The 14,726-nt window shown below is 46.3% G+C and overlaps 1 protein-coding gene across 1 annotated transcript in view; it reads right to left on the bottom strand.

Moving 5' to 3' along the window:
* Window positions 1-1,119: 1,119 nt before the first annotated feature.
* LOC144175310 (solute carrier organic anion transporter family member 4A1-like) overlaps window positions 1,120-14,726 on the bottom strand; it is a 49,028-nt gene continuing 35,421 nt past the window's right edge. The window contains exons 8-11 of the mRNA XM_077704392.1: window positions 13,240-13,393; window positions 11,365-11,564; window positions 10,040-10,104; window positions 1,120-1,732 (exon numbers count right to left, since the gene is read on the bottom strand). Coding sequence (XP_077560518.1) covers window positions 1,518-1,732; window positions 10,040-10,104; window positions 11,365-11,564; window positions 13,240-13,393 — 634 coding nt within the window. The 3' untranslated portion in view covers window positions 1,120-1,517. The remainder of the gene's footprint in view (window positions 1,733-10,039; window positions 10,105-11,364; window positions 11,565-13,239; window positions 13,394-14,726) is intronic.

Raw genomic sequence — 14,726 nt, 5'->3', positions numbered from 1 at the left:
CATATGTCTTTATGCGCGCATTTGTAAGTCATGCTAACACGCACCCACGTACGCGCAAAAATGGATAAGAAGCTTTCTAGTTATAACAATGTCTTGAAGATTAGAGTCCCGTACAGTTTGCCGTATTTACTCGCGTAATGATCGCACTTTTTTTCAAAAAAATGAACGCCAATTTAAGGGTGCCTTCTTTACGCGAAATAATTTTTTTTGCGAAAAACTTTTGAGCACAGAAAACGTAAGCAAGCTGCGGGTAATAATTTGTACAATAATGCTCATGAACATAATAAACATGATAAATAAAAACAAAAACTTCGCACACCGCCGCCAGCCGCTTTCGAAAGTGTCGCAAAATGCAGTGTTTTCATGAATTACGGAATGCGCCGGAACGTGTTTGCTGCGAGGTGACAACAGGTCAACCAATAAACTGGCTGGCGCTGTCACAGTGCGGGATATCAAGAGACATGGCTGCCGACGCAGAAAGCTGAGCGCGTTTTTTTTTCTTTGTCGTGTGAGTACATTATGTGCCTTTAGTGAGAGTTTCTTCCTCATCAATATTTAACGCATCCTTGCCGATATCACGAATATCGGAAAGTCTGCGGCGGCAACAGGTAAGCACGACCATCATCAGCTAGACGTGCACCCATACGACATATTTCTGCGGCAAGTTGGAGGTGTGTCCATTGCGCGGGAAATAAAAACAAAAACAAATTTTGAAGGCAAACTTCAGGGGTGTGATTCTTTATGCGAGTAAATACTGTAAAATACTCAATGGGAGATAAGTTGCACAGAAACAACGTGTACACTGCAAAAATTTAGGATGACCACGCGGTTTTGTAAGCGAGTTAAAAATGTTTTTTTTTTCGAAGCAGGACCGCAAAGAAAGAATAACTATATCATGAATTAATTATGGCATGTCACATTCCGTCGTGCCAAACAAAAACACAACACATATGCGCAAGATATCAATTTCGTAAAACTGTGCCGACTAAGTATTGAACTCACGTGGGAAAAGAGGGCTAGAAAAACTAATACAGACCACAGTCATTGATATGGTATATACCAGTGTGTTTTTCACGCGTGGACAAGATCAGAAGCTTATATAAACAGAAACGAGGAAAACACGTCTACCGGCAAATATTTCTAGGCAGAAAGCATTCCCGCACATTAATCTCAGTACGCGTGGCGAAGTACACCCATCATTTTGATATTTACTTTCCAGTTAATCTTCTGAATAAGTTAATAAGCAGAAATATGCGAATCTCTCCATCTTCGGCAATGAAGCTACCAAAGAATCTTCGTCGTCGTATTCGTAAGAAGAATCGTCGTGAATCTTCGTCGCATGCCCGTACGTACGGGCAAGCAACTACCGGTACACCCAAAGCTCAAGTCATGTGTCCTTGTAAAAACACTATTACTAATAACCATTTACTCCCGTATAAAATGTCCTCTTCCCCGGCACTCGTGAGAGCAATTGTGAAGGGGAAAAAAGCGCGCGCATTTCAAAGTGCGTAGCGGCGTCACAGGTTGGCGTAACGCTCGCGCAACGTGGCGTTGGCGGCGTAGCAGAGGGCGATGGAGGCTGTCTTGGCGGGCACGAGGAACAGCAGCATCGAGTGCGCAAGCTGCTCGTTGTTGTAGAAGATGCAGGCGCCCCTCTCGAGGCACACCTCCTGCCACACCAGGCAGCTGCTGTCGATCACGCTGCCCAGTATCAGCGGTGCCGGGATGCTGCCTGCGCGGAACAGTACTCAAGCCCTCCTTAGCTGTCTCAGGTTCACTCGCACGCCAGCACTCTTGTGGGGTGTATAAATTTGCGCCTTATACGCATAGTTCTAGCAAATGAAGTCAGCCTGACTCTAATCAAAATTAATTAATTAATTAATTAATTAATTAATTAATTAATTAATTAATTAATTAATTAATTACTTAATTAATTGATTGATTGATTGATTGATTGATTGATTGATTGATTGATTGATTGATTGATTGATTGATTGATTGATTGATTGATTGATTGATTGATTGATTGATTGATTGATTGATTGATCGATCGATTGATTGATCAATTGATTCTGAGGTTTAACACACCGACTCTACACAGGCGATGAGGCGCGCCATAGTGGAGGGCTCTGGATTAATTTTGACCACCTGGGGATTTTTAACATGCGCCGAAAACTCCAAGAAAAAATTGAAGCCGTTCCACTTAATGTGAAAGCTGTCGGAAATGCAGAGCAGTGATTCACCATAATGTGCTGTAGCACCATTTTTTTTTCTTTATTGCCTGCTTGGCGACAACACAACACGCACTGCTCAGTACACAAATTAGTAGCTCCAGCCACAACTCGGCTGAAGGGAGTGGCTTAAAACATCTTAAAGGGACACTGAAGTGATATGTAAACATTGCGGGATTACTAGCGCAAATTGTAGTCCGGAGTCCCCAGGCCATGTTTCGACCACTCTAGGCGCGTTTACGCGATTTTATTTAGTAGAAAAACTAATTCGAAAACGCTGTCCTCCTCTCTTTACGCTCGCCCATTTTCTGTGGCGTTTTCGTGTGACGTCAGGAGGGGATGAGCTGGCAATTGGCTGCGTTACTGCACGGCTCCCCGGCCTTCAGACAGAGTCAGTCGGCCCAGCGTTTCGTCCGCCGGCCGCCGACGGGTCGTCGCAATTCGTTCCCTCAGTTGAAACGAAGCCAGGACACGTTTGTGAATGGAAGAATGTGCCTTTCTTTACTTGGTTAGTTTGTACACTGTATCTAGCTCCAAGTCAAGGTCGCTTCACACAAGCACGCGCTGCACAAGCGCACATGCGACGCTTCGCTGACTGGTACGCCAGTAGGAAAATATAAGGTCTCTTGAAGGCCGGAGAAGAGTCAGCGAAGTCAATATAGGTACTAAGGAAATAAAATCAACTGATATTTTTACCGTACAGCGTAAAACTAGGGCGCGGGAAGCACTTTTTTGCGTTGGGCGAACAAGCACAGCGGTCAGCAGCACGACTACGCATCTGCGAACGCTTTTCCGTCTACGAAATGCAATTGCTAGACGTGAGCTACTGTGGAAACTCGGGCGACGCTTACTGCACGAGCGCAGTACAACAAATAGTCACCTAAGCTGCTTGAAATGCCAAAACTAAATAAAAGTGTAAACCGGTGGTACAATATATATTCTATATTAGCAAGAACCTTCGTCGCCCGCTTCGTGGCTCAGTGGTTTGGTGTGCTAGGTATGTCACCGCAAGTGTTTTGCGAGTCGCGAGTTCGAATCCCCGCTGGTACGTGCTTTTTTTTTTTTTTTGTAACTCAACTTTTTTGTTTTCCGCCGATGTTTTCTATATTGAGTTCACCTTTTTTTGGGCCGCAACGTTCATGGCTACACGAACTAGTTCACAAAACGCGCGCAGGCTGGCACTGGCGCGCTAGCGAGTTCTCGTTGGCGTGCTGTTGCCATAAGCACCGACTGCTTGCAGGCAGTGGGCGCAGGCCAGAATGAACAGACCCTTGGACTGGTGCGAACACGCTTTTTACGATACAGGCATGAGGGAGGCAAGCTCCAAATATGGGGGAAAAGCGCATGGCATTTGGGCGTCTGCGGGTACGCGGAGGGCGTTGCACTGCATAGGTCTCGGCTAGTGAATGCTACGACTACAAGCCGTCCTGGGAGGCTTATCTTGTGCATTTTACAGCCGACAACATGGCAGAAGCGCGGTACGATGATTACTGAGATATTGAGAATGCCCATCCAACAACGCCATTGGTTATGTTTTACAGAATCGAAACCGAAACCGAAACTTGTTTGGTTGCTCACCTTGGGCATCGTCCAATCACGGTGCCCGCTCCTCCTAATGTCACAGCTTTAGTTGGTGCGGCCGCCGCAAACCGCGCATGGTAGTTTTTCTTCTTTCGCGCTTTGTAAAATAATTACCGATTTGTCAACCGGATCAACGATGAAAAGTGTGCTAATTTGAGTCAGTCTACGCAGTGCAAGCAAAAACGGGAGCTTGACAAATTCACTTCAGTGTCCCTTTAAATTGCGCTAGAACATCCAAAATGGGTAACCACTCAGGTTCTTCCGGCATGACTCGATAAACTTCTCTTATATAAGAAACGCTTTCAATGAAGTACTCTCGCACTGTGCGAGCATGCGTTTCGGCATTTTGAACCGCCATGCGAGTTTTCCACATAGAATGCAGACTAAGTGCCATGAACATATCATAGGGCACGCCTCCATCATTGTTTACGGGCAAAACGCGAATGCCATAAGACGTTAATGGTAAGTCTTTTTTCAGGGTTTGTTGGAGGATGTCCCAGTGAAACACCACATCCCAACAGTCCAGAAAGATGTGCTCAATTGTTTCCAGCTTTTGGCATATTCTACAGTTAAGTGTCCATGGGTGTACATATAGTCCTTTTTTCTGCAGCCAGGGTTTTACCGGTAGCGTGCGGCTATGAAGTTTAAAGAAGAAAGATTTAACAGATGAACGTACTGGCATTCATTGCACTCTTTTTAGAACATCTTTTCCTGAACCCACTGCATATAACTGACGATAAACCGGAACAGGCAGACACACATCAATCATATCTTTGTACAAACGTTTTCGCAGTACACTACTCAAATACTCTGAGGAAAACCTAAGCCTTAAAATCCTAAAAGCATTTACCACTTCGCGCAAGAACCCACGCACACGTACACATCGCATATTAGAAGTTGAAACTACATAGTCTGGAATAACATCACGTAGTCTGACTTGTACCACAGTACGTAGAAAGCAATCTCTCTGATCTCTCAGAAACATAAACCTAGAAACTATTTGTCGGATAAACAAATGCACCAGTCCCAATCTACCACTTTTCACCGAGCGAAACAAATTAGTTCGACTCATGCGCTCCCAACTTGAGCCCCACAAAATCACCGCAAGCACTCTGTGCAGTTTTGTATGTTCCTTCTTGACATACAAATCGACTGTAGGACGTACCATACCTTGGCAACAGCAAACACATTACATACTGATGCACGGGCAAACATAGACAGATCCCCCCCCCCCCCCCCCCATTGTGTTAATTTCTCTCTAACTCTATCAGTTTCTCCATCCCAGTAGTTTCTATTTAGCGTCCTGGTAGTTTTCAAGTGGGATGCCCAGATACCTGGCCGGAGTTGTCGTCCAAGGCATGTTCTCGAAAAACACTGGCCTACTTTGCCAGTCACCGTGCCAAAATCCTATGCAATTGTTCCAGTAAACTGCACTGGCAGACAACTCGCAAAATCGCTTTAGATCGTTCACCACCTCACTCACATTTTTCCTATCACTACAAAACACAGCGATGTCATCGGCATATGACAAAATTTTAACTTCACTGCAGTGAAAACGGAATCCATGTGTATTTCCATTTTGAAGAATCTTTAAACAAAAGGGTTCAAGATGATTATGATAAATTATTTTATTAGGAAGGGGAGGACCGAAGGTCGCTGGAGGGGGAAGAGGGGGAATAGGGAGGGAGGTAGACGCCCACTAAATCACGCTCTCCAGGCCACTGGCAACGCCAAACTGGGATAAGGTCACCAGGTGTTGAGGATGTTCGAGAATGTCCCTATGTAATGCTTCTATATCTGAATTTTGAAAAACACTATGGTTTAGTCTATGAAGATCAAAAGCGGAGCATTGCAGAACAAGATGGTCCATGTTTGCTTCACACACAATGTGACAGAAGGTACATGTGCAGGGGGCAGCGGTGCCAATGCCCTTCTTCCGGTCAGCAAGTGTCTGCCATTTATGGATGATATGAGGTGTAGTGGCCGTGTTGGCAAGTACTCTGTTAATAAATATTTCTTGCGATCGGCTGAGGGGCAAATTCTTAGAGATTTGTGGAGGGGTAATGCTTTTTAATCTCTCGCGGTGAAGAAACCGGAGGTAGCGTCGTACTCGCGCCATTTCGAAGTGGCCGCCTGGCAGCGAGTCCGCGTAGGGGTGGTCGCGAAGGTCGGGAGATCCGAGCAGGAGAGGCTGGAGATGTACAGGTATAACGCCAGATTGTGAGGTGGCAAGACCATGTGCCCCCTCGTTACCACACCCGCGATCCCCGACGTGTCCCGGCGTCCAGCTGACCCTGGCGTCAATGTCGTTCCTCTGCTTGTGCTGGAGTATCTGGCGGATGCGTTGGGCAGTGGCGTCGTCTGTTTTTGGGTCCTCAATGCTACGTAGTGCCTCAAATAAGTCTGTATATATGACGGAAGGCCCGGTGTTGTCCCTCAGAGCTGTCCAGATAGCCAAAAGTTCTGCTTGTGCAGGTGTTGCGTGGTCCAGTGTGCAGACGTAACGTCTGGTTTCTCTGGTCGAGGGTTTGTACCAAGCCAAGGCCAGATGAAATCCATTAAGAGCGGCGTCAGTAAATGCTGCATTGGCGTTGTGCTGATTGTGCCTATGGCAGAGGTTCTCTCTGGCTGAAGTGGCGTCATTTGCGGGGGGCGTGCCAGTCTTGGAGGGGTGCAGGGTTCAAGATAAATCGCAAACAACAAAAGACTCAAGAGGCACCCCTGCCTCACCGACGACAGTAGTATATCAAAACTTCGTCCCACTTTTTTGTTTACAATAACACTAGCTGAGCACTGAGTGTACGACATCTTTACACCTTCGAGGATGACGGATCCTACGTTAACGTGTTCTAACACTGAGAAAAGAATGTTATGCGCAACACGGTCAAAGGCCTTCTGCAAATCAATTTGGATCATTGCCACGTGGCCCCCTAAGCGTCGCAACAGTCTAATACACTTCTTGCGACATGAATATTGGTAAAAATACATCGTCCCTGATTTCCACATGTGTGATGGGTTCCAACAATTGCTTTTATTACTCCTTGCAATCTTCTAGCCAAAACCTTCATGAAAATTTTGTAATCAACATTCGTTAGGCTGATTGGCCGATACGACTCTACCGCCAACAGCTTTTCAGGATCATCAGTTTCAGGAATTAACACAATATGGCTATTCCGGAACGAAGGCGGTGTTCTCTTGGATTCATACGCTTCCGTTATACCGTTATCCGCCCACTACTGCCACCCAGTGCAATTCAAATTTCCCGACTTCGCAGTGCTCGCGCGCCCCCTGCCTGAAACTGCGCCAGCGGGAGTTCTGTTCTTTTAAAGACGATGGTCTTTCTTGGGCTACTTAACTCAGAAATTTTGGTCTGTCTGTATGTCTGTCTGTCTGTCTGTCTGTGACTCGATTCAGCCACCCGGCCGAAGTAAAACCATGCCTGCGCAATAGTCTTATATAGTCACAGCTAAATCTACCCGTCTATGTCCGGTGTAATGTTCATACTTGCCAACATTGTTGAAGAAAAACAAGACATTACGCAAATATAAGACAAAGAATTAATGCAGAAGTGATATTTGCAGCGTTCCTTTAAAAAAATCATGTCTGATTTTTACAAAATTAAATACTTCATCAACTGCAGAAAAAAAATTCACTCCGCAGTCGCCTGCTATCGCCCACGCCACTAAAGCTTCTGGCGCCATTTTAAGAAATCAACCAACCACAGTTATGAAAGGTTCCGCTAGATAGGTTCCACGTTCTGCTTGGAACGCACGTGAAGTAGGGCAACGTGGTTCTATCAACGTTGAAGTAGGGCGCCTCGATTCACGCGCGTCTCCGCGGTATGGCAGCGTTGGCATCCAGACACCCGGCCTGGAGCAGTGGAACGCGGGAAATTTAAAACGATTTAAGCAAACCTTTGGCGTCTTTACCTTGGAAGGAGCGCTACGCAAGAGGAACAACATGAGAGGTGAGCGGGAAAGTGAAGAGAGGCATTTACTTGGCAAAAGTCGTTAAAGACTATCGTCTTTTGTCGATATTTGCAACGAAAGGAGCAGATACGCGGCCAATTTTTGTGCTTGCTTTTCCTCCGGCACGTGCCGGCGTTGCACTGCCACTTTTTTTTCACTCAGTAAAAACCAACCCAACCAGCGTTCCTAACTAAATGAACGCGGGCGCTGCCGGTTAATTACGTCTATTTTGCCTCAAATGTACCGACAGTTTTCTTTGCCCTAAACAACGGGGGAAATATATGACAAGCACCAGCGGTTTGCGAGTTTCGAACGCTTATGACTATATAAACCCGCTTGGCTCTCGAAGCCTGTGGGTTACGCCGCGACGACAGCCGCTACGACGGAACGCCGTGTGGCTCTACTTGGGTCCAGCGAACGAGCTACGACGACAAGTCGAGCCCCTAAAGGGCTCCGCGCTTAAAATGTGACCGTTCGTATACGTCATACGTAGGTCACGGCGTCCCCATCGTTCGCAGTTCGGGAGAAGGAGAGGACATACCAACTCAACATCCCGATACAAAGGATGGTGTCCCACAGCGTAATATAAAAATTGTGACTCATGCGAAAAGCGTCAACAACAACAACAACAACAACAACAACAACAACCACAACAACAACAACAACAACAACAACAAAACAAACAAACAAAACAAACGACTAAACAGAAAAACACACAAAGTTTACTTCTTGCGTATATGGGCAGAGGTCTGGTCTTCATTAGAGTAAGGTAAACCAAGTTTGGGTTCTACTCTTATGAAAACTAGATACCAAAGACATATTTACCTACGCACAGTCAGTAAAACTCAGTAAAACAGCTTTCATGCTTTCAGACATTCTGCCTTACCCAAGCAGGATTTGAAGAAAACTACTGCGGCGTCCTGAAGTCTAAGCCCGCTCCTCGTGTCGCCGACGTGTTTGTCAAGAGTATATTTCGGCAGTTTTCAGTTGAAATCGCTGTTATAGACAGGCGCTTTACCGACTGTATACAGGTGCCCCCAAAAGTAAACGGAGCAGGGGTTGGAGATTTTGAGGGAATTTTTCCGCCATGTGCATAGCCAGCAACCTCTAAGTGACTTTTCAAGGAAGTCATTCTATTGAATAAAATCGGGCCGCACATATTCTATTTATGGTGGCAGCCGAATAAAATAGAAATTATTCCAATTTCACAAAGCCGTGCTCCTTTTAGTTTTTGGGGACCTGTACATACATACATACATACATACATACATACATACATACATACATACATACATACATACATACATACATACATACATACATACATACATACATACATACATACATACATACATACATACATACATACATTGTTTAGTTCTAGGAATACTAAGAAGTCGCTAGCCCGTGTTCATTCATTCCGTCCATCAATGCGGTCTGTTGAAACAATGTGATTCATTTTTGCAAACATGTGCAGCTTTCCCGCTCACGGCAGCCCTTTGAACAGTGATTACTCTGTAATTTTTTAGCGAAATGCAAAGTTCTTTTGCGAAGCTAATATTTGGGGTGAAAACTTGCTTTGCGCACAGTTTGAAGTCACGCACGTTGCGCGACTGGGTTCCTGAGCCATGGAAAGCATCCCATAGAAATGCACGGGGAGTAAGATTTGACAGCGAATTACGCAAAAAAAATGTTCAGAATGCTGGAAAGTTCTTTAAGAGTTTTGATCTTCACGTTGACTTCTGGCTTTGTGCCAAATATCACTTTCCTGAAGTCGTTTTGCTAGGTTCCTGAGAAGTCGTAATTTTGAGCGAGAAAGCTGGGTATGATAGGTATAGCTTATGTCTAAGAAACTGGTAAGAACAAAATACTTTAGTGAGAATTTCGTCTAGATATCATTTAAATTAGACAGCCCGGCATCGCAATGTTATACGTCCGCCAATCTTCGTTGCAACAGCGTCACTTTTAGAACACCGTTATTTATCGGCGCACTTCCCATGCATAAACTACCGAGCAGGCCGAAAAAAAGCTCGCGTCTGTTGCCAAATTTTTCTTTGTTGCAAGAATTTTCTGCAGGTCTTGGGCTTTTCCGCCGTATACGTTTACGTTCCCTAACCCTGCACCCGCGTCTCGAAACCAGGGAAGACAGGGGATTCTAAAATCGCTGAAAGTGACGGATTCACGGATTGGAATCCCCACAAACACGAGGTCAGCTGGAAGAACTGGCGGGAATTTCGAATGCACTGTAACGGTGCTTACCGAGGAGGCGAATGGAGACCCACTTCATAGCAAGGCCTACGGCTCGCTCCTTTTCCTCCACGCACCTGCAGAAAGTGCGTAAGTCAAGGAAAGCGAAGTTCTTTATTTTCAGAAAGGGCGTAGGCCAAGAAAAGCGGAGTTCTTTATTTTCTCTTCCCACTCACGTCGCCCACGTGTGGTCATTATTTAATTTCATAGCTAGCATGATATTTAACTGAACTATAAAATTAGGCGATATTTCGACTCCCTCGTAGAAACAGCGCAGATATCTCTGACGACTTCAATTCTTGATGAGCTCAAGTTAAACTGCGGACTTCTTTCTCTTAGGCTATATGTGTAGGGCTAACTTCAGTAAATAAAACTGGAGACATTCTTAGTTGCGTCTACAGCCAACCGCCGGCACAATACAGCCAACCACCAGCACAATATACTAAACGCCAGGTTCAAGACACTGACTTCGTTAAAATGAAAGTAGTGCGTTTTTTATGCACATAAATGTGGACATTTAAAGGGACCCTGGAACACTTTCGATAAGCGCTCTCACTCTTTCCTTGGCGTCTGGAAGCACGGCGAAATCTACAGTTATCGCCAGCACGGAGCGGCACTGCTTGATTTGCTCGTCGCAGCAGCTAGATTTCCGTTTCTGCTTTGTATTCGTGGCTTTATTTTTAAAGTTGCTATCGAAAAGCGTTCATTGCCAACAACCGCTACATGGCCTCAGTGACGCAGTTCGGGCCGTCGAAGAACGCCAAGACAGGGAAAAAGAGAAACATTTTTTGAGCGAGTTTCCAAGTTATCTGATGGGCATAGAGCAGTAATTTCTGGCTGAGGTACTTTGCGACCCCCTAATCTAAGTACTCTGTGTGTTGGGTGACTACGTTCTGCAAGCACTTAAGATTTCAAGAAAAGTTGAACAAAGTATTGCAGGGTCCCTTGAAGAGGTGGGAGGGCGCGAAGGGCCGTTTTTATTATCGGGAGGGGTTCTCCCCCAGATCCCACCCCTCTTTACGCAAGCAGTGAAAGCTCTGTACCTTTGCACTTTGGATATTTTTTTCTGAAACTCAAGCCATCGCGTACAACTAGAAACCACAGAGAAAAGAGCAATGGTGTTGATAAGTGTTATTTCAACCTGCCTGCATCGATAGCTCAGTGAGTAAATGATTGAGCTTTGCTTTGCTATCAGCTCTCTCCCAATCACCAACACATAGGAGAAGAAACTGTACAGTCTTCGATTGCTTTTATATGGAGAAACAGTGAAGTAGACGCCGTTAGTCGCCAACCTGCCATCAAGCTGTACTCAACCGAACAGCGACGCGTGCGCTTACCGCATAATAACGGTGACTTGCGGGGCCGAGGTAAGGAAGGTGAAGAAGACGCAGATAAAGATGGCGATCATGTATACAACCAGAAGGTGGCAGTTTGTAGAGCATTTAATACGCTGCGCCTCGAAATCGTACTCGGAAACATTAATCGGTGCGCCTGACGGGACCGGCACACAGGAGCAGTTCTTGTACGCCTGCAGTTGCTGTTGAGCGCAAGAGGTTAAGGAATGTCGAAGTGAATTAGTAAGTTTAGACGGGACAATATCAAGCAAAACTGCGTTAGAACAATGTGGACATGTGTGAACTATGTCAGTAGATTTAACAGTGGAGCTGCTGCAGGTCGAGCCTTTTGGTCCGTCTGCTGAAGGTCGTGCGTCACGCAGGTCTAGGAACGGGTTCTCGGACCCGCCGGCGGCCTCTATCGATGGGTCCGGGAACCGCCACCGATAGAGGGCGCAGTGGTCTCGAATGGGGCGGGTTCATCTCCCCCTCGCTAGGGGAGAGAGTGTGGAGGGAGCCCCTGCAGGTGACATTTAGGTGCCGATCTCTTTGCGCGAACCGTAGAATTTGCGCGGCGCAGGCGCTTCCGTTCTCGGGCGAACGCCCGTTGACGTTCGAGCCGATTCAAGAGAACAACTCCACAGTTTCAGCAGATTTCACACTTTGTGGAAATGGGTTTAATTTTCAGTAGTTTGGAAGAGTCCTGCCTATAAACACTCCATGCTCAAACATGTTTTGTATTTTTTTTTTGCGTATATGCGTTTCCTAGTCAGTACAAGCAGCCGTCACCTGAACTTGCTTATGGGGGTTATATCACAACATAAACGTACCTAAAGCATACAAAACCACTCTAACAGAAATAAATAACAGCCAAAACGGACCTGCAATGGCTGAAAACAAAGGCGTCTAAAAATATTCAACAGAAATAGTCGAAACCGACCTAAAAGGGGAAAACCCGCATAGAAGTACAAGAAGCAGTAGCTGAAACTGACCAAAAGGCAACGAAAATACCCGAAATCCCATTTATAATGCATAAAGATCTCATAAAGAGATTATATTCGTGATAACAAACGTTAATATTCAAATATGGCAAACCCTTGAAAATGAAAAAAAAAAAGCGGTAATGGGATTTGAACCCGGGTTGGGATGTTCGCTTCGCAGGAGCGGAACTACTACACTACAAGACCAAGCGGTTCTGAGTGATTAAACTGAGGGTCACATGTACGTGGACATAGCTTCAAACATGCCCCTAGATGGCGCCATGCATCACGTGGCTGTGCTGACTAGGAAACGCCTATACGCATTTTTTCGCCCGTCGGATGAATCGAGGGACAGACGGACATACAGACGGACCAAAATTTTTCACGTATAGGTAGCTCTGAACAAAAATGGCAGCATCTCCACATCGTGGATGAGGGCGAGAGTGCGGAGTACGGGGACTCGAAATGACATCCGATTTGCGCCCCGACCGTCATTCGATTTAAGCCGTAAGTTGCACCTTGATTATTCCCTAAATGAAACTGCAACTCACGGCTCAAATCGAATTTCGCTTGATTTTCGCTTTATGGTGGTTTGCTCAAGGATGGACGCGGACAGCCATTAGGAGGTCCTAAGGTACTCCGCACCGTTACAGGCGAGGGAGTAAGCCGTTTGACTCTCGGGTACTAACGCACGGTCGTAGCCCAATGGGTAAGACGACTAACACAAATTATGTCTGGTCTACCAGACACAGGCTCGAATCCGGCCGGTGCCTGTGTGATTTTTTGAGATTGTAAATGCTATGCGAACGGATGCGGACGGACATTGTGTGGTCCTAAGGTACTCCGCACCTACAACGATTGCGGTTGCCCGCATGTGTACTGAGCACAGGGAAGTTACCGTGCCGTAGTCGTCCAGTGTAACCTCACTCGCGGCGCAGCCTGCGTAGCAGGGTGACATGTAGGTCACGTTGTCGACTGAGCAGATGGGGTCGAACAGGTCCGTCCGGCATTGGCAGTTTTCGTTGCACTTGCCGATGAAATTTATGGTGCGGCTGAAACGCGGCAGAACGCGAAGTCTTGGTTTATTACACCGAATTCCACACGCAGTCAGACTGAACACGTTTGCATCGAATTACAGTCGAAACCACGTGGATACGCGTGCCCCCCTTCCCTCAGCAACAGACGTCAAACAGAAGGTACTGGGCCAAAAGGCGAGTCTGGCCCAGTGCCACACACTGTCATATCCAAGGCTAGATTCCTGGTTGTGATGGCCATGTTTATAGTACATGGAAAAGGCAAGGACTTCTGTTGTAAGCATTGTTTTGGCAGGCCTTAGAAGTCCAGATGAAAGGGTTTCCGTTGCTTCCTCCCATCCTTCTTATTAACTGTAAGAATTTTGAGAAATTCGCCCTGGTATGCATCAGTCGTATGGCTCGGGTCCATAAAAAGCCAAATTTGATATGCAGTGAAGGTAACTCCTCACTTTTTCGTGAGCCTCAAATCGAAACATTGCCAAAGATCGGCGCAGGGCAAAATTTTAAAAGGCAGCCCTTTCACTGTTCCTGGACTTGAGGCTGTCCTCCACCAACGCAAATTCGATTCTGCGCTTGGCCATGATGGCCTTACATGGCAGCACCTCCGTAACCTGGGCGATGGCCCCCCCTTAAGACTCCTTAAGACCATAAATTACCACTCGTCGACAGGGTTAGTTCTCGACAAACTCAAGTTGGCCTCAGTTAGCATTTCATCTTTCATCTTCCGGTTTTCGTTTTTTGTTTTTGTTTTAAGGTTATCTGACCCCCTTTGCGAGCCAGGTGTGTTTATATGCGCTAGTCCTGCAATACACAATTTGCTTAAAGTTAACGCTTCTCCTGTCCTGCGTGACTATGAATCAACATGCCCAAACCTTTTCCCCTCCATTCCCATACCCAAACCCAGCTTATATCCGGCCCAACTTTCTAATCTGCGCCCATCCCCCTCAGCCAACTTATCTATATTGAGAACGGTTGGCTGAACTAAAAAAAAACTTTTTAATTATCTCATTTCTTTACAACGGTGGCTCGTGTGGCCTATCGGGGAGCGCTAGCTCTTCTTGCTCTCTGACCCGGCGGTGCGCGGGCGCGGCTTCCGCTACCTGTTCGTGTTACACGATCGCACCTGGAGCAGATCGGTGGCGTCATCCAGCGGAAGCGCTGCGTACACAACTCTGTGTAAAATTACTGAGAGACTTATCAACAATCGAGTGCAATACTGACTGACTCGAATACGTACAGCCCCTGTTCCATCCGTCTCAACCTGGCTGTCGTCCACATCAGAGCATCCAGGACTGCCGTTGCCTCCTCCGCAAAGTTAATAACATCGCAGTCTTTAACAGTCGCACATCGC

This window comes from Haemaphysalis longicornis, unplaced genomic scaffold (genome assembly GCF_048455015.1).
Source record: "Haemaphysalis longicornis isolate Haplotype H1 unplaced genomic scaffold, Haemaphysalis longicornis Haplotype H1 scaffold_3, whole genome shotgun sequence".
Classification (NCBI taxonomy): domain Eukaryota; kingdom Metazoa; phylum Arthropoda; class Arachnida; order Ixodida; family Ixodidae; genus Haemaphysalis; species Haemaphysalis longicornis.
The sequence above is the reverse complement of the archived record's forward strand: the minus strand, read 5'-3'. Positions and strand labels throughout refer to the sequence as shown.